The 22,782-nt window shown below is 41.3% G+C and overlaps 1 protein-coding gene across 1 annotated transcript in view; it reads right to left on the reverse strand.

The window, feature by feature from the left end:
• Positions 1-18,248, reverse strand: part of LOC133131610 (homeobox protein DBX1-B-like) — a 30,110-nt gene extending 11,862 nt beyond the window's left edge. Inside the window, exons 1-2 of the mRNA XM_061246982.1 lie at positions 18,224-18,248; positions 12,627-12,746 (exon numbers count right to left, since the gene is read on the reverse strand). Coding sequence (XP_061102966.1) covers positions 12,627-12,746; positions 18,224-18,248 — 145 coding nt within the window. The remainder of the gene's footprint in view (positions 1-12,626; positions 12,747-18,223) is intronic.
• Positions 18,249-22,782: the final 4,534 nt, after the last annotated feature.

The raw sequence follows: 22,782 nt of genomic DNA on the forward strand, positions 1-22,782 counted from the left end.
CTTCCTCTAGGTGCCTCATGTTCAAAACAACATTGCTTTCAGTCCAAAAACACCAGATACAGCTTTCAGTATCTCTAAGGGCTGGAGAGGCTGGGACTATTCATTGCCATCTGATGAGACATGAAGAAACAGCTGCCATGATTAGCAGAAGGCACCAGCTGCCTTCATGCCTGTGAACAGAGTTGATGGTCTCAATGGTCCCATAGCACTCCTGAGATGCTGACACACCTGAGGAGCTGGAGGAACAGTAGACCAGATACAGGACAAGCTATCGCTGCCCCTGTGATGGGTACCACCATCCCCAGCAGAGAAGAAAGAAATCAGAATTTGAGCTCTTAGAATCATTAGGAACTTCATGTGAATACTGGTATTGCCCTGGTATTGTATTGTTCAGGTGTCTTTCTGATCCTGCTGCCGAACTGGTTAGAAAACGCAATGTTTTCACATTTAAAAAAACAAACAAATTTTAACAAACACTTGGATGAACTCCTTCATTTGAGTAAAACAGTAGATTTTATTTCAATATTCTTGTCAGATGATGGAATTTTTGACAGAACCATTCAACATTAAGAATGGATATGTAGATTTACGCATGTCTGCCGCATAGTACTGTAAGTTGTGTTCCTCTGGATACATTAATTTCTTTAAAGTTCTGTACCCTCCCCCCCAGAGGGCAATTTCCAAACTATTTACAGAACACGTGGTTGAAGACTTAAATTAAATAAGAGGCTTATTCCATTACAGTCTGAACAAATTTATGTTAGAGCATGTACACAAAAGACAGTAAAATACAAAAAAAAAAATCTAAACACCCAATGTTTTTATAGTTTATAGCTCCATCCATCCATCCATCCATCCATCCATCCATCCATCCATCCATTATCTTAACCCGCTTATCCTGAATAGGGTCACAGGGGGGCTGGAGCCTATCCCAGCATACATTGGGTGAAAGGCAGGAATACACCCTGGACAGGTCACCAGTCCATCACAGGGCACACACACCATTCACTCACACACTCACACACTCACACACTCATACCTATGGGCAATTTAGACTCTCCAATCAGCCTAACGTGCATGTCTTTGGACTGTGGGAGGAAACCAGAGTACCCAGAGGAAACCCACGCAGACACGGGGAGAACATGCAAACTCCGCACAGAGAGGCCCCGGCCAACGGGGATTCGAACCCAGGACCTCCTTGCTGTGAGGCAGCAGTGCTACCCACTGCACCATCCGTGCCACCCAGTTTATAGCTCAATATCTCAATTTCGAAGTGAAGGACCAATCCAGAACTAATTTATTTGTGCACAAACATGATTTCAACTTGTGTACAAGACTTGGTAAAGATATCCACTGGCATTCAAATTCCACATTGGGGTGAGCTGCATATCGTTTTGTACAGACACATGAATGATCAGAAAAGCTTCTTTTTCTATTAAAACACATGATTTTATACAAAATATGAAGAAAATTTACCTACATATATGTGAGTGTATGTTTTTATAAATCATGCCCAAAGTGTCCAAAAAGCTCTCCAAAAAGGATTACTCACCATAATTCTTTCTAACCAACATTTTAAAATGAACTTTAAATCAAATTAGGTCATTGAGTGCCCCATTAGCCCTGTTAGCCCCGTTAGCCAGTACAATGACAGGTTTATCTCGAGCAAGTCCAAATCCTGTAATTACGCACATATGGATATTAATTCAGCTTTGTGAATGCAGTGATATTCTTTAACTGCCCATCGCCTGAATATGACACATTATACCTTGTTGGAAAGTGTGGAAAGTGTAGGAAACCCCGTACAAAAAGTATGCCATGTTTTACATTAGTTTAGTACTGAAATGACCTAGCAATGCATTTACACAGCAATAAGAAACAGTTCAAGACGACGTTAGTTTAGGTATAGTCCCGGCAAATAGATAGTTTTCTCGAAAATGGCTGAATGGATTACGTAATAAACTTAAACATTGGTCTGAAAGCAGTCGTAGCTTCATAACGGGGTGGGATACTGGATTCTCCAGAAATATGTCTGTATCGAATAATTTGCAAAACAATTGTGCAATAAATAAACAATGATATGCCAGAATATGCCTTTTATATTCTGCCTCGGTGGCGAAGTGAGGGTTCTTTTTAACAATCTGGCATCACTGTTTTGCGGCTTTATTACGTGTCCATGTATTCATCCAGAGGTACTAATGTACCACATCAGCAGTCCAAAGGGACAATATCCCTGAGTGTTATTCCCTGCTTTGGCTCCTGTGTCAGTGTGGTGATAATAGCACATTGTGAAAGGGCATGAGCCAGAACAAGTAGGCTGAAATGATGCTCAGATTATCTGAAACAGATGGAGGGGGTCGCACTCAAACAGCTATGCACAGACACATTAAGACAATGTGGAAGCAGAGTTCATTGCCTTCAACAGATACTGCCAATCAAATCCTGTACCCCTCACCCCAATGCTCGGACAGCCCTTTTAGTGATGCACCGTGAAGAAAGAATGGGGCTTAGTTAACACACCAAGATCTTTCTGGTCACTGCTGGCACATTCTTACAAACCTCACGAAAGGACCTAACGAATGGCCTGTTCCTCTGACCTCTTTCGGTCAAGGCAAGAGAGGGATGCGACGCCGTGGTGATATTTCTTGTCCTTTCTGTTGTCCATAGTTTGTTACTGAAGAATCAAATATAGGACTCAGATGAAATGTGAAAAATGTATTGTATAATACACATTATGTAGACATTATGATCGATCTTCAAGCTTTGCCCTTGGATATCATTGTCTTTTATGACCATTTAAATTTAATGAAATGCTACTTTTACATGTTAAATCCTCTTGCTGTTTTGTCAAGAGAATTATTAAACTGTGAGACAATTCAACAAGAAAGAGACAATATAAAGGCATTTTCTATTTAAACAATAACCTGTATATCTGTGTATTTTATATTATCTATAAAAGTTAGCATGAACATGCACAATATTAGAGGGTACATCAATCAAGTCTACGATCCTTTTAGTAGATCTGACAAAGGCATCTCTCATAATACATTTAGCAAGATTGATGTAATTCTGAAAATATTAGGGAGGAATCAATATATGCATTATGGTCTTGTAGTCACAGGCAGATGGAGCATTGTACATGATAAATACTGTGTAATATAATAGTCAATAATTTTACTTTGAATGTAGTGACTCCACAAGTAACTCAAATGCTCAGATTATTTAATACCTATTCTAATGCACCATGCCAAACCACCAACAGATCTGGCTTGCCCCTCAGTGAGGAGAGCTTCATATTGGGGAAATTCCAGTGCTGATGGTACTCTGGCATGATGGTAAAACAGACATTTAGGCTGTAGGCCACACTGGGCTGGTGCCTTCTGGAATGGGTAGCATGCAGTAAATAATTAGCTATGCTGTATATTAGCCTTTCCTGCTGTCTCTCCATTAACAGTCATTATAGCTGAAATGGACCCAGATAGAATTCAGTGAGCTTTTCACACTTAATATTTGACGTAGAGTGGTAGCCCCTGTCATTCAGCAGATGCTTTTAGCCAAAGTGACCACCAAAATTTCCTTTTTACATGATAATCAGACACCATAAAAGAAAGGACAATGGCGGGTCCTTATTCTGGAGTAGAGTGAGACCATTGGAATGTAGACATAGAAGGGGAAGTCAAATAAAACGATGGCCTGAAATGAACTTTCAGATAACAAGGTAAGGAATTGGATTCTCCCTTAGTGCCTACACACCATCATTCTTGCTCTACTTTGGAGTATTACATGATGTACTCCCAGAAATATCGCAGTCATGGGCACAAAATAGACTTGTGATGACAACACAATAAATTTTAACAGTGTAAAAGGGTTAAAACAGTATAGCTCTTGTCAGGTAGACCCTGGCTATGCAAGTTGAAGCTCCAGATCTATTTCAGTTGCTTTGGCTGTTAATGCAGTGACAGCAGAACAATCCCATTTACAGCTTGGCTAATGTTTAGCTCCCTGTTAACCACTAGCCTTTCCTACTGCCTGTCAGAGTAGCTTTTTACCTAGGATCTGAACCCATCAAGATGTCACAACCACAACAGAAGGGAAGGAAGTAGAACTTCCAAATACTAGTTACGTATTTACTCAAATACTATTGTATGCTTAATGTTATTGGTGCTGCAGTGCAAGCTTTTAAGAGTGTTGGTGTTCATTAGGAATGCTCTCAATAGATCCAAAAAGAAGAGGAAGTCATTTCTAAGGAGTTTCACTACAGATGTACAGACATATCACTCCATTATATTTCAATTAGACATTAAATTTTGGCAGGCAAAGGGCAAAAAACATTAACCCAACCGAGAAGTTTGACAGGAAAAGCAAGTTAAAAACAATTCATGATTCATGTTATACTATTACATTGAAACGTTTAAGCAAGTAAGTCACCTTGAGAAATTAACACCAACATTTCAACATTATCAACATTTATAAAGGAAAATGTTATTTTTTCTAGTTCAGCAGTGCAGAGGAACAAGTGACTTTAAGAGTAACAGCAGCTCCTGTCCCTGGAAGGCTGAGCTGGAGAGAAAGCTGGTGGAAGTGAGTGGGAGTCTATTCAGCAGTGTCTGAGGCCTTTCAGGGCTGCTCATAAGTGGGCAATCAGCCATGGGCCGGCCATTATCTCTGTGGGCCTCCTACCTGCGCTGGCCCCCCAAGGGCCTCAAAAGAGCCTCATTCACTAAGACCAAGAACAATGGCCGAGGGGCCAAACAATTCTGAGGAGTCTATCATTTTCTATGGTGTTATCTCAGGCACTGAATAAAAGCGGCATACCCCCCTTCCTGCCTGGCGGTCAGCGCTGTTTAAAGGAGCCTTTCAGCAGGTTCATGAGGGCAAGGAGTGCAGTGTATTAAAAAGGGATAAAAATGTCACATCACTGTGGCCAACAGTGCTGTGGTGGACTGAGGAGTCCAGCTTGTAAAAAGGCAGTGGCTTTGTGAAGCTTGTCCTCACTGACTTGCGTACAATAAGAATCCCGAAGCTAGACTTAAACAGCAAATACAATGTGTTAGCTAAACGGTATGTGTGTTTTTTAGTAAGAATTTTTCATATGCAGGTCTAATTTCATTGCAGTTTTACAATTATTTCCCTGCAAGGCGGTGTAGGTTTACAATTCCAGTGTCAAACTGAATTGTGTTCATATCTGCAAAGGATTGTTTTGTTAGAAACCAAGACAAAAATGTTCAATATTGACAGTGATTTTCTTTTGCTGTAAAAGTGAGTTCCTGCATGCTTGTTAAAGTGATTTAGCAGCCTGTGGAGACCCATGTTAAAAGGACAACCAGCCACCTAGCTGGGTGCTAATTCCCTGTGTCTAACACAATAGCAGTGATTATATGGTCATCAGCGCAATACCTTTTTCTTCCACACAGTCCATACTCAGACAAATGTCTTGTCATGCCTGTTTAAGGCCATTACTTCTCTTGGGGGTCACGAGAGAGACACATTTAGGGTAAACACTGTTAAATATAGTATGAAACTCAAGTAAAATTTGTTTATTTTCCCTTCAAGTGTAGAATGTTCAACAGGAGCTTGATTTAAAACCTTGGGATCACAACCATTACCAGTCCTGCTGAGGTTTTCGCTGTTATCAGCATATTTACCATAGGTTTACCAATTTAAGTGGATGATTGCTCAAGGTTTTACTTTGATCCTGCTCTTAGATACCAAAAATTACACTCATCGCTTCACTTCACACATCACTGGATGGGTGCAGAACAGAAATGAACATGGTATTGTGTACAGATTGTTTCAGCAAAAAGCTTGCTTTTTCTCTGTTAGTTTGGATGGAAATATACTTGATTTGGAGAAGTTAATTTAAATGTATATTTTCTCTCTTGCACCTTTTTAAATCCAATGATAATTTACAAAAGGTTACATCTCATGGCACCTGCCCAATACATCAACACATGATTCAGGTTATAGTGAACTCAAACGGCCACATCATTTCGATCCACTCACTTACAATGCAGGTCCCTGACACAAAGGCAAAATGGGAAACAAATTGTTTTAAAACGGAGTTCCCTGAAATGCCTCCTATCCCCAGCCCACACGCACCCACGCACCCTCTACCCTCCTCTCCTCCCTCTCCCAGCCCATCTCCTTTGTTGTTTTAATGTACATTTACCAGTTGCATAGCCGCGGACATCTGCTCGAGGAAGCCAATCAATATGGTGTAAAAGTTCAAAGTAGCCCGTTCATTAGCTGCGCCGGCTTTACAACCAGAAGGCGACAGTCTAAAAAGTGAGCAACGGCATCGTAGGACAATGGGGGCCCCATTAGCAGTGATTTATCATGGCTGGTAGGCCTGCTTAACCTTTGGCCAGCACTGGGCTCCTTCCCCTTGGAAGACTCTATTGTTCGGCCAAGGGGCCTCAACCTGTGTGTGAGGAAACGATGATGCAGTTAAAGTCAAATTAAATTATAAAAGCTCATTTAAATGGACAGCACTCTGTCTTCGCAGGGTAGTGGCTGAGACTTGGGTATGGTGCAAGCTGTCTCCTTTAAGAAAATTTCCATTCTTTGGCTTAGTTGCTTTTAAACGCATTAAAAAAAAAAAATTTGTATATTAAATTCATTTTGACAAAGCATTTTTTGTTTGACTCTCACTGCCACCATTTTAAAACTAAGTATCTGGTACTTATGAGACTTTTTTTAAGTGTCCCATTTTTATTCTGTCACTAGCTGGTAAATATGGCTGTTACAATGGATTTGAAAGCTAACTTCAACCTCAGAAACAGATTGTATTTCAAATCCTAGCAGTTGATGGCAGTTTTTAACTGACCAATCAACTTACTAGCATCCAGAACAAATTTACGTACACATTGAAATATATTGTTTCTGAGGCCTACTTGTAAAAATGTATGTTATTATTTGTAAGTTGGGAGAGATATTTGGGCTATATGTTGACCCAGTTACCCTACAAATGAATTCATATACATTGTGACAGCAATATCCACATAATGAAGGACTGAAATGAATGGGGCTGATATGATGCATTCACATTGGGCCATGTGGTATTGTGTAAAGCATGGCAGCGGCAGAGCTTCATGCTCATTGGACCGACCCGGCTGAATAAATCTTGGTGGAAGTCGGGCGGATAAAATCTCAGCCACGGTTTGTAAACCGTTTTGTTAATGTGTTGTAAAGAAGAAAAAGAAAACTTAAAAAGAATGAGCGGTGCTGAAAGGGAACAGTTGGGTGGGTGTGGAGCACTGCCTGATGCCCCCCCTCCCGTTCCTGCCCCCTCCTAACAAGCCCTGGCTTTAGTCACACCACCTGCCTGCCCTCATTCTTCAGACGCGTCGCCGTGCCTGACAGGCCCGACAGACGGAACCGCGGCCTCAGTGTCCCGGAGGTGGCGGTAGGCGTGTGACCGGACACCAAGAAAGGGGAGCCGCAAATTGAGCGGTCAATAATGTTTAGATGGCCGGGTCCGATGCGGGCTTGTTACAGCGCAGACCGCATTGGCCCGTCACCACCCGCCCCAGGCTCTGTCGTCCCCACATTGTGCCAGGAGGCCACAAGTTCTCACCGTTTCATTAACTTCCCTTATGGAAAGTCCATGACAGCATTCCTGGGGATACTATCTAGCTACAGTCTCAGAAGAAAGTCTTCTTAAAGGCTCCTCTGTATCTCCACAGAGGAACCCTGTCTAGTTCAAGGGTTCTTTGTTGGGCACGATGGTTAAACCTGGGAGCTTTCACCATAGACGGTTCATTAAAGATTAATGGTGAGTTCATTTTGGGATTGGGCATGTTTTTTGGTTTCACAATGCACTGACAGCAGAAATGCTTGATTCAGGCAGGCCAAACTATGCACTCATTTTCAACACAGAGGTGGGTAAAGTGGGCCGTATCTGTTTCTGGTTTTCATGGCTACTTGCCTTAAAAACTTTATTCGCCATAACATTCACACCTGACACTTCAGCTACATTTCTTGATAAGCCCCTGATTGACTGACGATGGCTGTTCTCCTGTCCCTGTAGGAAATGTTTTACTGTGATCTAATCTAAAGTGAACCAGTGCTAGTGAATAAAGCTAATTAGCTCATTTAGCCAGGGTCATTGGTGGAATCAACAATCTGTATACACACTGGCCCTCCAGGACCGGAACTCTAATGGCCTTGATCCGGCTCTGTAGTTGGAAATTCCCAATGGAACCTTACAGATCATATCTGATAAACCAAAGCCTCTTGTTGATTAGCTGTTTGCCTCTCAAACATCAGATTTTACTGAGCATGTGGACAGCTGGAAAAGGTCCCAAAGGTCTTGTTAATTGGCACTGAGGGCTGTACGAGGGTGTCATGGTCAAGGGATTGGTCATGACATTATCCAATACCTGCTTTTAATCATCTACTGTTACTATCCACCATTTTCATTGTTGCTCTAGGAATCTCCTTGTGTGAGAGGGCTTCTGAGGGAACACAGTTTCTAACATGTTAGTTAAATGACATGACAGTGACATTATAGCACAGACAGAACCACATGTAGTAATAACACACTGTCTATAACAGTATTGTGAATTAGCAAATTGTCATAAAAACAATGTCAAAATACCTAACAAATATTGCGCCTCATGCAAGAATCACTTGTACGAACAGATTTGTTCTTAAATTGCTTGTATGAGTGATTTAAGAGATATTGATGCATTCACCAATTTTCTCTTATTTTTATTGCTTCTTAGGTAGGAACAACATTTATGAGTAGTCCTGTCCTGTCCTATGAATCATGTAAACATGCATTCCATTCAACTAGGTGTTGCAGATCAAAAATGAATCAAGATTCAGCACCGGCATTGCTTATTTCTTACCTCAAATGTTTTCCAAAACATATTTTAGTGAACTATTTAGGAGGAATTAGAGAATGTTTATCAATGGTCCGCCATATTATTGTTTTGCCAAAAAAACAGCTGGACCTCTTGACAATGTGTGCATGCTTTCATGCATTCAGTTGCTGCCACATGATTGGCTAATGACTAAAGCTGGTGTACAGGTCTACCTAATAAAGTGGTCGCTGAGTGTATATGTCATTTTTCTTCAGTGGTGGAGATGCATTGTTTTGCCCCTAGCTGTAAACATGCATTCCATTAATTTCCAACTGCATTCCTTGCAGTGCAGAACCTTGGGTCAAACTTTCAAACTAGGTGTTGCAGATCAAAAATGAATCAAGATTCAGCACCTGCATTGCTTATTTCTTACCTCAAATGTTTTCCAAAACATATTTTAGTGGACTGTTTAGGAGGAATTAGAGAACGTTTATCAATGGTCCGCCATATTATTGTTTTGCCAAAAAAACAATGAACCACAGTCTACCCAATCAGGTAACGACCACATGAGATGTCCCTTGCTCTTGTTAATCCCATTGACCATCTATGCAATGGAACCCACCTACAATACCACAGGTATATTGTATTCATTTAGAACATTTCGAACATTTAGAACATTTTTGACAGTTTTCTGAAGTTAAGTGCGTTTGTTGAATCCAACGTGGCACACTCGTACGAGCCCTTTGAACAAAAACAGTAAGATTAATTTATCATAAGAATACGGAAATGTTCTTGCATGAGGCCTATTGTCTTTATCTCAGTCCCAAACAATATAGATAAAAATATGGTGAATGCTTGCTAATTACCACTGCTAGATCACATTTAACAATTTAAGTGCCATTTGTGTTTTGTGAAGGTATGATGCGCAAAATTACATGAATCAGATATAATTACATGTAACAAATATAAGAATTTTAAAAATCTATTTTAAGCCAATCTGGGTGGTCAGTACTTACCATACACATTTAGCACAATGTAGTGGACTGTAAACTGTCATAAAATATGATGCCCTATATGCACTGTGCAAAGACTCTACCTTATCAGAATAACTTATCTTTGTGTTACAGCTGTACAAACTACAGTGTAACAATTGCACAGTACTTGTTATAAACTAAAACTTCCAGCAGTTAACAGACCAGCACAATGATAACCCACCGGAAAGTCAAGGTCAAAGAAGAGCATGGGCATCAGTTGAAACATAACTGGCAACAAGCTAAGCTACAGACAGGTCGAAAGCTATATTGTTTTTCTTTCTCGTACTGTGCACACCAGATGCCAGGGACAAGTGTGTTGCCATATTACTGGAAAGCGAAGCCCCTTGTGACAGTTGCGTGGGATTATAAGGAGTCAGGCCTAATTGAGCTAATCCTTACAATAGGATCAGCTGCGTGGCACCTCACTTCTGGGGTCTGCTCTTTGCCAGGCTGTCCCTCTCACCAGGACTGTGTGTGAGCTGGAGAGCTTTCATAAGGAAACAATAACCGGCAGATTGTTCTGTCAGGCCCCATTAATTGCTATCATTAGCATCACACTCTTGAGTCTGCAGGACTCTGCCCTTGTAGCCTGAGCCGCGTCATTGTTAAAGAGGGTTGCATGTAACAGTAACCTGGTTAGTGTTTTTTTAATGAATGTTCAATGCTGTGCTAAAGTATTCAGACAAGGGCTTTCATGATATCACATTTTCATGAAACATGATGCAAAATATCATGATCACAAATTGCTGTACATGCAGGTATGATAATGAATTGAAATAATTAAAAAAGATATTAATGAAGATGTTAATAAGATGTTAAGAATTAATTATTATCTTTGTTTTTTTTGTGTTAAGGTACATATCAACAACTATTCACAGCTACACATTTTGAACTTATTTTATCCATATATCTGATCGACTTTTGTGTGTGTGTATGTGAGTGTGTGTGTGTGTGTGTGTGTGTGAGTTACTTTACTGATTGCAGTATTTGAAGGGCATGTGTCCCCTCAAGCTTGAAGTATCCCATCAATGAGGAAGTATTCATGGATTTGATATAATGTACTACTGAAAATGTACTACTTGTTATTTCACCAAATCTACATCAGCTAGGGGCAAAACAATGCATCTCCACCACTGGAGAAAAATGACATATACACTCAGCGACCACTTTATTAGGTAGACCTGTACACCAGCTTTAGTCATTAGCCAATCATGTGGCAGCAACTGAATGCATGAAAGCATGCAGACATTGTCAAGAGGTCCAGCTGTTTTTCAGACCAAATGTTAGAATAAGGAAGAAATGTGATCTAAGTGACTTTTACCGTGGGTTGATTTCCTGAGATTTTTACACAGAACAGTCACTAGAGTTTGCAGAGAATGGTGCGAAAAACAAAAAACATCCAGTGAGCAACAGTTCTGCGGGCAAAAATGTGTCATTAATTTCATTAATTAATTAATTGAAGGTCAGAGGAGAATGGCCAGACTGTTAAAGGGAAGGTGACAGTAACACAAACAACCAAGCATTACAACAGTGGTATGCTGATGACCATCTCTGAACATACAACGTGTCAAACCTCTAAGTGGATAGGCTACAGCCGCAGAAGACGAATAAGTCTAATAAATACCTAAAGTGCTCACTGAGTGTATTTAAAAGCTGTCAAATTCAACAAGGGTTTCTAAGGAATGACTATTCGTAAGATGGAAATTCATGATTTTTGTGTGTGATTTTTCACTTGTAAGGACGGTAGACATGTATTGGATTGAGTTCAAAATGGTATCGAGCAGGAAAAACAACTAAATATGAATGAATATGAGTCATTTTGGATTCCTGAAACATTTATCAGGAGAAAAAAATGCAAGCACTTTCAGCAAAACAAGCGACCAGAAAAAGAAACATTCCAGGAAATGTTTTGCCACAATATATCATAGCTGGATTATTCAAACAATATTCCTATTTCATTTTTTCAATATTACTGAGGTTGGTTGCATGATGCTTGTGGACCAATATCTTTTAAATAAAGTAAGATTCTCCATTGAGAATTGAGATCAGGACTTTGGACTGTAGGACATTCACATGTTCGTTCTTGAGCCACTCCCCTCAAAGCTCTCCGTGCTTTATGCTTGGGATCATTGTCCTGCTGAACGGTGAACTTTCTCCCCAGCTTCAGATTTAGTAGACTGAAACAGGTTTTCTTGTAATAATTTGACTCCTGCCATTCTTCAATTTTAACAAAATACCCAGTCCCGCTGATGAAAGGCATCCCCATAGCATGTTGCTGCCACCACTATACTTATACACTGTAGCAATGGTGTTTCTTGAGATATGGGCAGTGTTAGGTGTGCACCACAGTATAACCCTTAAAATCTATCTTGGTCTCATCTAGCCACGAAACCTTCTCCCACATCTGGGTTTCTCTCCTGCTTTGTGCATTTAGATGATTGGTAATTCTTGCCACCCTCTCGTACGACGTAGTTGTATGCAGAGCGCTTGAGATGGGGCATCTTCACTCCACTTTCAACCACTGAACTGAGTGATTGTTGAGCTCTCTGTGGCATCCCTCACATAGAAGGTGTCTTGCTTGGATCGATCTTTCAAGGACAATCTTTTCTAGGCAGTGCCTGGGTGGTGTGATTCAATGTCCAACTTCTTAATTATTGATCTAACCATGCTCACCGGGATATCAACCAGGATAATGATATTGTCTGACATGAGACCAATGTTATGAATAAAATATGTGGCGCACAGCTAAGGCCGGACTTTCGCTCGGTGCAGTTGCACACCATACCTCGGTCCTTGGACATGAAGGAGCGCCATAATTGGGCCGCTGCTCCGAGGGTGGGGGGGTTCACTGCATACGCACGCCTCCCGCTCGAGACGATGCGGCTTGAAGAAGGCACGTCGATCTCTTTCCAGCCACCGAGGGGCAGGGTTGTCACAGTGTTTCCTCAATATGCACGAGCGATTTAAATAAACAGGGTACAATTGGGCACCAAAACTGGGAGAAAATGGGAAAGAAATCTTTAAAAAAAGATAATAAATAAATAAATATCACGCAGAGCAAAATTTCAAGGCATCATTTGTAATTGAGAAAAAAAAGGGGAATTGGCCAAGGGTCAATTTTGCAAGGCACTGTATGTAATAGGCTTGGATATTGTAAGATGCCAACTGTACACTGTTTCAGGAAATGTCTAGCAGTGGGATGTTGAAGTCATTATATTATAGTCGTCCTCCAGCAATGATGGTGATGGGATAGCATCTGTATGAGGTGAGGTAAACAAGCAATTCAAATAAAACATAAAACAAAAAAAACATTTGGTCAGGAGAAGTGAGCAGTCCAGTAAATTTCACAACTCTGTTCTAAAATGCATTTCAACACACATAAAATCAATATAAAATTGAATGAATTTTTCATTGCAAAGCCAAAAACTTTTATAGAAATTAGAAGTGGTAAAAAAAGAAAAATCACAAAAGACATCCATACATTCAGACCTCAAATTAACATGTGGAGATGACAGATTTTGGACAATAGGCACTCCCCCACGGAAGGCCAGAATGAATACCTGCTGGTAAGAACAATGGGCTGACATTTGCTTTTCATGAAATGTGATTAGGAGCGTCTCTTTTTGAACCACTCCAGAGACCGTGGATTCCACATGCAAGTCAGTCACATTACGAGTGGCAGGGGATTTGAATTCATTTGTAATTCATTGTTTTATTCTTTTGGCCTTGTGTTACTTTGAATCTGTAAGGCAAAATAGCAGTGTTTCTGTAAAGGGCCGTGCAGTCTTTTAGCCTGCCAATTACACATGCATTCATGGGTGGCAGGTTGCCAGATGGCAGCCATTTTGAATATAATTCTTCCGGCTCTGATGAACAGAAGTTGTTGAAGGTGGCCTTCACCCCCATATGCAATTTAACAAACATTTATAAGATCATCATTTAAATATTACATTTATTCAGCCTTCGTTTAAAGTGATTGCATCCGATGGACACAAAAACATTGCCTAATTCATATGGATTATCTCATAAATGGATGAGTAAATCTTAAATCTATAAATAAGATTTATGTGTCGATATGTGCCTGTTGACTGAATTATAAAATGTTTTGTACAATTTCGAATCAAACTTTACATCCATCAATAAAAAGATAGTGTGTGGGAATAAACATTTTTAGACTTTTCCATGCACAAAGAATGGGAAGAATGAGATTTGTGCAAAAATGTTTTAATTAACTGTGCGTGTGCATTCCTCTGAAAGTAGCTCAGTGTAAACTTTAAACACTGAATAATATTGGTAGTAGACCACGTGGACCAAGCCAGTAATGCCCTCTGCTGGCAAGAACATGTAATTAAAAGTGAACCATTTTGAAGAAAACCTTGAAAACACTTATTCAAGAATGAGGAAATCTGTAATGCATAAATAATGATGAGGAAAGGACCTATGCAGCATCAAATAATAATAATAATAATAATAATAATAATAATAATAATAATAATAATAATAATAATAATAATAATAATAATAATAATAATAATAATAATAATAATAATAATAATGAGGCGGCACGGATGGTGCAGTGGGTAGCACTGCCGCCTCACAGCAAGGAGGTCCTGGGTTCGAATCCCCGTCGGCCGGGGCCTCTCTGCGCGGAGTTTGCATGTTCTCCCCGTGTCTGCGTGGGTTTCCTCCGGGTACTCCGGTTTCCTCCCACAGTCCAAAGACATGCACGTTAGGCTGATTGGAGAGTCTAAATTGCCCGTAGGTATGAGTGTGTGAGTGAATGGTGTGTGTGCCCTGTGATAGACTGGCGACCTGTCCTGGGTGTATTCCTGCCTTTTGCCCAATGTATGCTGGGATAGGCTCCAGCCCCCCTGCGACCCTGATCAGGATAAGCGGGTTCAGATAATGGATGGATGGATAATAATAATAATAATAATAGTTGTTGTTATTGTTGGATAACCTTATCTACACATGCCTAATATATTTGGTAATATATTTGGAAATTACCAGTCAGCCCAAGGAAGTGCAAACTGGTCTGGTGTTCTCTGTTCTCCTAAATAACAATTATTAAATGTGTGGTTAAATGTGTCAGGACAATAGTTTAAATTATCTAATTGTTCTAAAGCTGTATGCTGTATGCTTTGACTGCACATTGGTGCACTAGTTTAGAGCACATGAACACCCACTTTATATATAAATAAGTAAATAGTAATTTATTTAATCTATCTTGGGTGCAAACAGCAATACAGAATAGGAAAGTAATGGGACAATTACCAGCTCAAACATAACATAATGGTGAGAACAGGCTATTCAGCCCAGCAATGCTCGCCCTTTCCGACCACTAAAGTGTACCTTAAAGCTCAATTGGATCTAGCACCGTATCAAGCCCCCAGTGTTTCTGCCTCCACTACATGTCCTGGCAAGCTATTCCACAAAGTGACCACTCTGTGCGAAAGAATATTTCCTAATATCTGTGCCGCATTTATCCCAGCGTTCTACTAACCAGACTCACCCGAATGTTCACTTTGTTAATCCCTTTAATGAATGTAAAAGCTTCAATAACATTCCCCCTGAGTCTCCTTTTACAAAGCTTTAAGAGATTAAGCATCATAAGTCTCTCGTCATAACTTGTATCTTTCATACATGGAATCAATCTGGTTGCCCTTCTCTGAACCTTTTCCAGTGCCTCTATATCTTTCTTATATTGCGGTCCACATAACTGCACACAGTACTCTAAGTGTGCTCAAACCGTTTTTCTCTCCAAAAGCAAGAATCAAACAATTAGGCTACCATGATTTAGTAATGGGCGGGAGGATTATTTCATCCCATTGGTAAAGATACTGTCCTATGGTGTCAATCATGGTGTTGGCCCAGACAGCTGACTCATTATACGTTTTCAGCATAGAAACTGTTAGGGACTATACACACAAGCTCTCCCTCCCATATTGCTCTGGAACCAATAGTGCAATACTTATTTAATGTATGGGTCACTGAAAATCAGTGACAGTCGGGTTGGGACAATAGGGTTGCTTCTGAATCATACATCAAGGAGACCATGTAACGACAAGGAAGAATTTTCTCAGTGTGTTTTGAAGAATGAAAAGCATATCTGCAATACAAAAAGAACATCTGTTTGATATGGTATGTGTCACGTCATGGAATAGGCTCCATTGAACCAGTATGATGTTGCTACAGCGAAGCAGGTTGAGCCTCAGTGTTTCTGGGAAGGCCTGTAAGCTGTTAGCAGGCCTGTAAGAAGGGCAAGCACCGGCACCATGTGCTGAGGTCAGTGTTTGGGTGATTTAATTGAATACTCGGATTGGAAGCAAGCCGTGAAATTAATGTCAGTTCACATTTCATCACACGGTGGCTGTGAATTGAAGTCCATAGTACATAGGGCTAATCCAGTCAAGAAAATCCAAATAAAACAGGGGCTCAGTTTAATTTATTCCTCATTCTACAGGCTGTGAATAACATTAAAATGATAGAATGCATTTTTTCCTGTAGAGAAAATGCCCTGAGTGGAGTCTAACCTGTGCTATGTGAGGCCTGTGGAATGCTTAATTCCTTAAATAAAAAATATATATTATTATTTATTAAATATATATATTTTATTATTATAATACATATATATATTTTATTATTATAATAAATATATATATTTATATATTATGTTTGCATTTATGACCACAAAGCTGTGTAATACGTATGCATATCATGAATATAATTTCCAGTGTAAAAGGACATTTTATATAGTCTTCTCACTACCAGATTGTTTGAAGACATTCACTACCAACCCCCTCTCTCTCTCACTTTTACTTATACACATATTGTAGAAGCAGGAGGATACTCAACACCATCAAGACAAGCTAAAAACTGATTGGGATGAATCCGAGTGGTATTTCTGTGCATTTCCTGTGGGGAAAAGCGGAGTGACGGTCAGCTCCCAGTACCACAGTTTTAATTGAAGACACTTGGCTTTTAAATGGCAACACATAACTGTCCAGGAAGGCACCATACTGTAACTAACAAACAAGGTGTCACTATTGCCCTCTACTGGCGTCTAGTTAAAGCAAAATTCCACTGCAGAACAACATCAACCTTATTAAACAAATCATGACCTTGTAATTATCAGGTTCATTCTGAGTGGTTTTTAAGATATTGAGCTTCAAAGATACCAACTTGAATGGGCACCAATTCACAACAGTGGTCTTTTCACATATATTAAGTGCTCTATAAACGACGTATTTCTAACACTAAGTAATTTTTGTGAAACATGTCAGTTGGCACCTTAGAATTCTAAGGCTGAGCACATGGATCCTCCATTTCCTTGCACATAGATTTTGTTTTCTCATGATTTTTTGCATTGATATGCCACCATTGTTTTATCTTATGTCATGAGTCATGACATAAATGCATGCAGACGTGGTCAAGAGGTTCAGCTGTTTTTCTGACAAAATGTCAGAATGGGAAATAAGTGTGATCTAAGTGACTTTGACCATGGAATGATTGTTGGTGCCAGGCAGAGTGGTTTGAATATCTCAGAAACTGCTTGTGGGATTTCACACACAGCAGTCTCTTCAGTTTGCAGAGAATGGTGTGAAAAACAAAAAACATCCAGTGAGCAGCAGTTCTGTCGGCAGAAACGCATTGTTAATGAGAGAGGTCAGAGGAGAAGGGCCTGGTTGAAGCTGACAGAAAGGTGACAGTAACACAAATGACACACTAACACACATTACAACAGTAGTGCAGAAGAGCATCTCTGAATAATAAGTCTAAAGAATAAGTCTAGTAAATACCTAATAAAGTGCTCACTGAGAGTATATACACCTCTACTCTATATTGCTGTTGTTTAGTATCCTGCTTCACCCCTGGGAGGTTTCCTCGATGAGCTAAACACCCTACTCAGCTCCTTCCCCAAGGAGACTTCAACATCCACCTGGAATCCTCCCAGTCTGCTGCCTTCCTGCCGTTACTCTACTCCTTCGGCCTCTCCCTGCAACACTCTCCTCCAGCCAACAAGGCTGGCAACCTCCTAGACCCGGTCTTCCTGAGGAGCTGCTCCTGCTCTTTACCCCCCTGCATATGTCTGATCATCTGCAGCTCCCGATACTCCATCCCCTCCTCCCACCCCCACTGTTACAGTCTGCTGTAACCTCTCTCTCATCCTCTTCTCTCACTCCCAGTGTCACTGCTTCCCCCCCCCCCTCAAGTCCTTCTCCAATCTCTCCACTGCATCTGTGTCTTCCACCTTGCTTTCATCTCTCTCCACAGCACTTGACTCTCTCTGTCACCTAGGCCAGCATGTTCATCTCCTCCCAGTTTGTGGATGTCTGCCACCCTACATACCTCCAGGGCCAGCCTATCCAGGACCCATCTTACCTTTCATCCTCTCTCCTGGCGGCATTTCCTTCTACTGTCACCGCTGCCAAGGTAAATTACTATCAAACTAAAATTCATAACTCCACATAACCCTTGTTCTCAATTTTCTCTTCTCTCCTCAGCACAACTTTGATGCAGATGACTTTGCAGTTTTATTTGATGAGAAGATTGCAGACATCCGTTGTCCCTTCATGACCATCGGCCCCCTTCTCTGTGCCCACCCCTTGTTTTTCCACTTTCACTCCCCTCACAGATTCTGATGGTTCCCAGCTCCTGCTCTCCCACTACCCTACCACCTGCACCATTGACTCTGTCCTCTCATTTATCCTCCAGGCAATCACACCAGACATCCTCCATTCTGTCCCCTCCCTCATGAAATCCTTGTCTTCTGGATGTTTCCCCTCGTCCTCTAAGAAGGCCCACATCACCTCACTCCTAAAAAAGCCCACTCTGAACCCCTTCTTCATCCAAAAGTACCGTCCGGCATCTCTTCTTCCTTTTTAATCCAAAACACTTGAACGAGTTGCTTCTAACCAACCAAATCTCTTCTTTATTTTTACGGAACAACTCGACCCCTACCAGTCTGGCTTCATATCTGGCCACTTGATGGAGACTTGCACTCCTCTCTGTCAGTCAATTACCTCATGCTCTCTCCTCTGTCCTGATTCTTCCAGATTTCTCTGCTGCCTTTGGCACTGTTGACTACTCCATCTCCCTGTCCTCCTTGGCAGCAATGGGGATCTACAGCCCAGCCATACACTGGATTAGGTCCTACCTCGCCGGTTGCTCTTTCCAGGTTGCTTGGGCTGGTACAGTATTGGTGCTTCATTCCTTGCAACAGGAGGTCCCCAGGGCTCAGTCCTTCGCCCCCTTCTCCTTTCTCTTTATACTAGCTTAGACCTGTTTTCTCTGTTGTATCACTATTATGCTGATGACACCCACCTCTTTCTTTCCTTCTCCCCGTCTGACACACTGGTCTCTATCCGCATCTTCACTAGCCAGAGCTGGATGGACAACCACCATCTAAAGCTCAACTAAGGTAAGAGGGAACTAATCTTTATTCCTGCTCTAAACTCCCCCTCTTAGATTTTTCTATTTCCCTAGGGGACACCTCTGTGTCCCTTTCTGAAAACATTGTGGTTCCCCTTCCCTTCTGGCTGGCCCTCCGTTGTCTGCCATCAGACCTCTGCAACTCATCCAGAACACCGTAGCTTGGGCTTCTACCTCCCCAGGCACTCTCACCCCCTTCTCACTGCTCTCCACTGGCTGCCTGTCATGGCTTGCATCAAACAAAATAAAAACATTGGTACTAGCATACCTGGCAGCTAAGGGGTCAGTCCCAGCATACTTACAAAAGATAATCTGACCCTAAAGACCTGCCATAGTGTTTTAAACAGTAAAACTGTTTTTAACAAACTGATTTTTGTTTGCTTTGTTCTCATCAGATTAATCAACATGGTCCATGTTTTTATAGACAGTATGTGGTCACTTCTGGCACTTAATGTAATGTAATGGAATTATCCAACCAATTGAGCAAAGTGAAATGGTTTCTACCCTGATTTATGTGAAATAACACCAAAAGACCGATCACCAAAGACCAATGAGTAAACTATCTTTTTAGAGAACAATAAAAAGTTCTAACTAACTAAAAGTGAAATGCAGGACAGGATGGACAGTCCAAACCTAATGATGCAATGTGAGCAGCATTACATTACATTAGAGGCATCTGGCAGATGGTCTTATCTAGACTGATGTACAACAAAGTACAGAACCATTGAAAGAGACAAGTACACTGAAGTATAGTTCCAAGTGCCAGAAGTAACTACATACAGAAGATGTAGACAAGAACTTGGACCCTGTAGATTGATCTGTTGAGGACAAACAAACAAAGGCAGAAAAAAACAGTCTTGGCAAATATAACACTAGTAGCAATAAGTAAATATGTAAAATAAGTACCATATGCATAACAATGAGGAACAGCTTACATACAGTACTATGCAAAAGTTTTAGGCAGGTGTGAAAAATGCTGTAAAGTAAGAATGCTTTCAAAAATAGAAATGTTAATAGTTTATTTTTTATCAATTAACAAAATGCAAAGTGAGTGAACAAAAGATAAATCTAAATCAAATCAATATTTGGTGTGACCACCCTTTGCCTTCAAACCAGCATCAATCCATCTAGGTACACTTGCATAAAGTCAGGGATTTTGTAGACAGATAGTCAGGTGTGTGATTAACCAATTATACCAAACAAAAGCTACTGATCATCAATTTAATATGTAGGTTGAAACACAATCATTAACTGAAACAGAAACAGCTGTGTAGGAGGGTCAAGACTGAGTGAAGAACAGGCAAACTCAGCTTCAAGGAGAAGTTGCTGAAGACAGTTTAATGTCCGAAGTCATACACCATGGCAAGACTAAGCACAGCAAGGAGACACAAGGTAGTTATACTGCATCAGCAAGGTCTCTCCCAGGCAGAAATTTCAAGGCAGACAGGGGTTCCCAGATGTGCAAGCTCTGTTGAATAAGCACAAAGAAACGGGCAACGTTGAGTACTGTAGACGCAGTGGTCGGCCAAGAAAACTTGCAGCACATGAAAGACACATCATACTTACTTCCCTTCGCAATCGGAAGAAGTCCAGCAGTGCCATCAGCTCAGAATTGGCAGAAACCAGTGGGACCCAGGTACACCCATCTATTGTGCGGAGAAGTCTGGTCAGAAAATTGTTTTCATATTCATGGAAGAATTGGGGCCAAAAAGCCATACCTCCGACGTGGAAACAAGGCCAAGTGACTCAACTATGCACGAAAACACAGGAACTAGGGTGCAGAAGAATGGCAGCAGGTTCTCTGGACTGACGAGTCAAAATTTGAAGTATTTGGCTGTAGCAGAAGGCAGTTTGTTTGCTGAAGGGCTGGAGAGCAGTACAAGAATGAGTGCCTGCAGGCAACAGTGAAGCATAGTGGAGGTTCCTTGCAAGTTTGGGGCTGCATTTCTGCAAATGGATTTGGTCTCCTCAATGCTGAGAAGTACAGGCAGATCCATCCTGCGAGGCATCTGATTGGCCCCAAATTTATTCTGCAGCAGGACAATGACCCCAAACATACAGTCAATGTCATTGAGAACTATCTTCAACATAAAGAAGAACAAGGAGTCCTGGAAGTGATGGTATGGCCCCCACAGAGCCCTGATCTCAACATCATCGAATCTGTCTGGGATTACATGAAGAGACAGAAGCATTTGATGCCGCCTAAATCCACAGAAGAACTGTGGCTAGTTCTCCAAGATGTCTGGAACAATCTACCTGCCGAGTTATGTGCAAGCATACCTCGAATAATTGCTGCTGTTTTGAAGGCAAAGGGTGGTCACATGATATACTGATTTGATTTAAATTTTTCTTCTGTTCATTCACGTCTTTGTTCATGCATTTTGTTAATTGAAATAAACTATGAACATTTCTATTTTTTCACACCTGTGAGTAATCACAACTTACAGGGAGGTAGGGAGGGTGGCAAAAGGTGCCACCTGAAGAGGTGATTCTTCAGTCTGCCGCTGAAGGTGGTGAGAGTTTCTGCTATTCTGACCACCACGGGAAGGTCATACCACCATGGAGCCAGATCAGACAGGAGTTATGACCAGGAAGTCCAAAGAGGGGGAGGCGCCAGGCCCCCTGAGGTGGCAGAATGGAGAGGTCTGGCAGGTGTGTAGGGCTTGATTATCTTTAACTGCCTGGAATGCTAGCACCAAAGTTTTAAATTTGATGCGAGCCAGAACAGGCAGCCAGTGGAGTGAGCAAGGGAGTAATATGGGAGTGTCTGGGGAGGTTAAAGACCAGCAAATAGACTACTACCTGGTGAATATACAGAGACTCTTCCTAAAGTTCATATATTCAGGCCAGAGGCATTCCAGAGCTTTCCTTTTTCATTCCATGTGATTTATATGATTAGTATGTAAATCAAAATCCAGACACACTTGTTCTGCGTTGATTAGATTTTTTGAATGGTATAATATATTTTTTTAAAGGTAATGTGTCAGTTTCACAGTGATGTGGCATGTATATATGTTTGATAAAGAAACAACATTTAATGGCTACAATAGGTACCAGGGTTCTGTGCCCTTTAAGCACAACGGTTTGTATTGCTGCTGATCACCTTCTGGCCTTCTATACTTGCTTTTCTTCTTGTTGCCAGCAGAGGGAGACATGGAGCTCTCGAGTGCGGTACCTGTCTGGTGGAAAATGGAGGGAAAATTCCGCTGCCGCAGAGTGGCTCCTCTTCATGGTCCGCTGTCTCTGCCTCAAGGGTGTGCTTGAAATTCATTACAGACAGTTAGCTGAGAGCTCGCTGACGAACAGCGAGGTCCGCAGGATCGCCTCAGCTGGCGGGAGGCATTGCTGAGCTGGGGGGGGGAGGGCAGGGACGAGGACAGGGCCTAGTTTAGGTCCCACAGCCACCGGGGATCCTCAAAGGGATACTGAAGGCAGAGCTCAGTATGAAGCTTGGAGAGAGTGCCTGGTTATATATAACATTCTCTCAGATTTGCAGGAATGATGAACGT

Source organism: Conger conger, chromosome 6, assembly GCF_963514075.1.
Source record: "Conger conger chromosome 6, fConCon1.1, whole genome shotgun sequence".
NCBI lineage: Eukaryota > Metazoa > Chordata > Actinopteri > Anguilliformes > Congridae > Conger > Conger conger.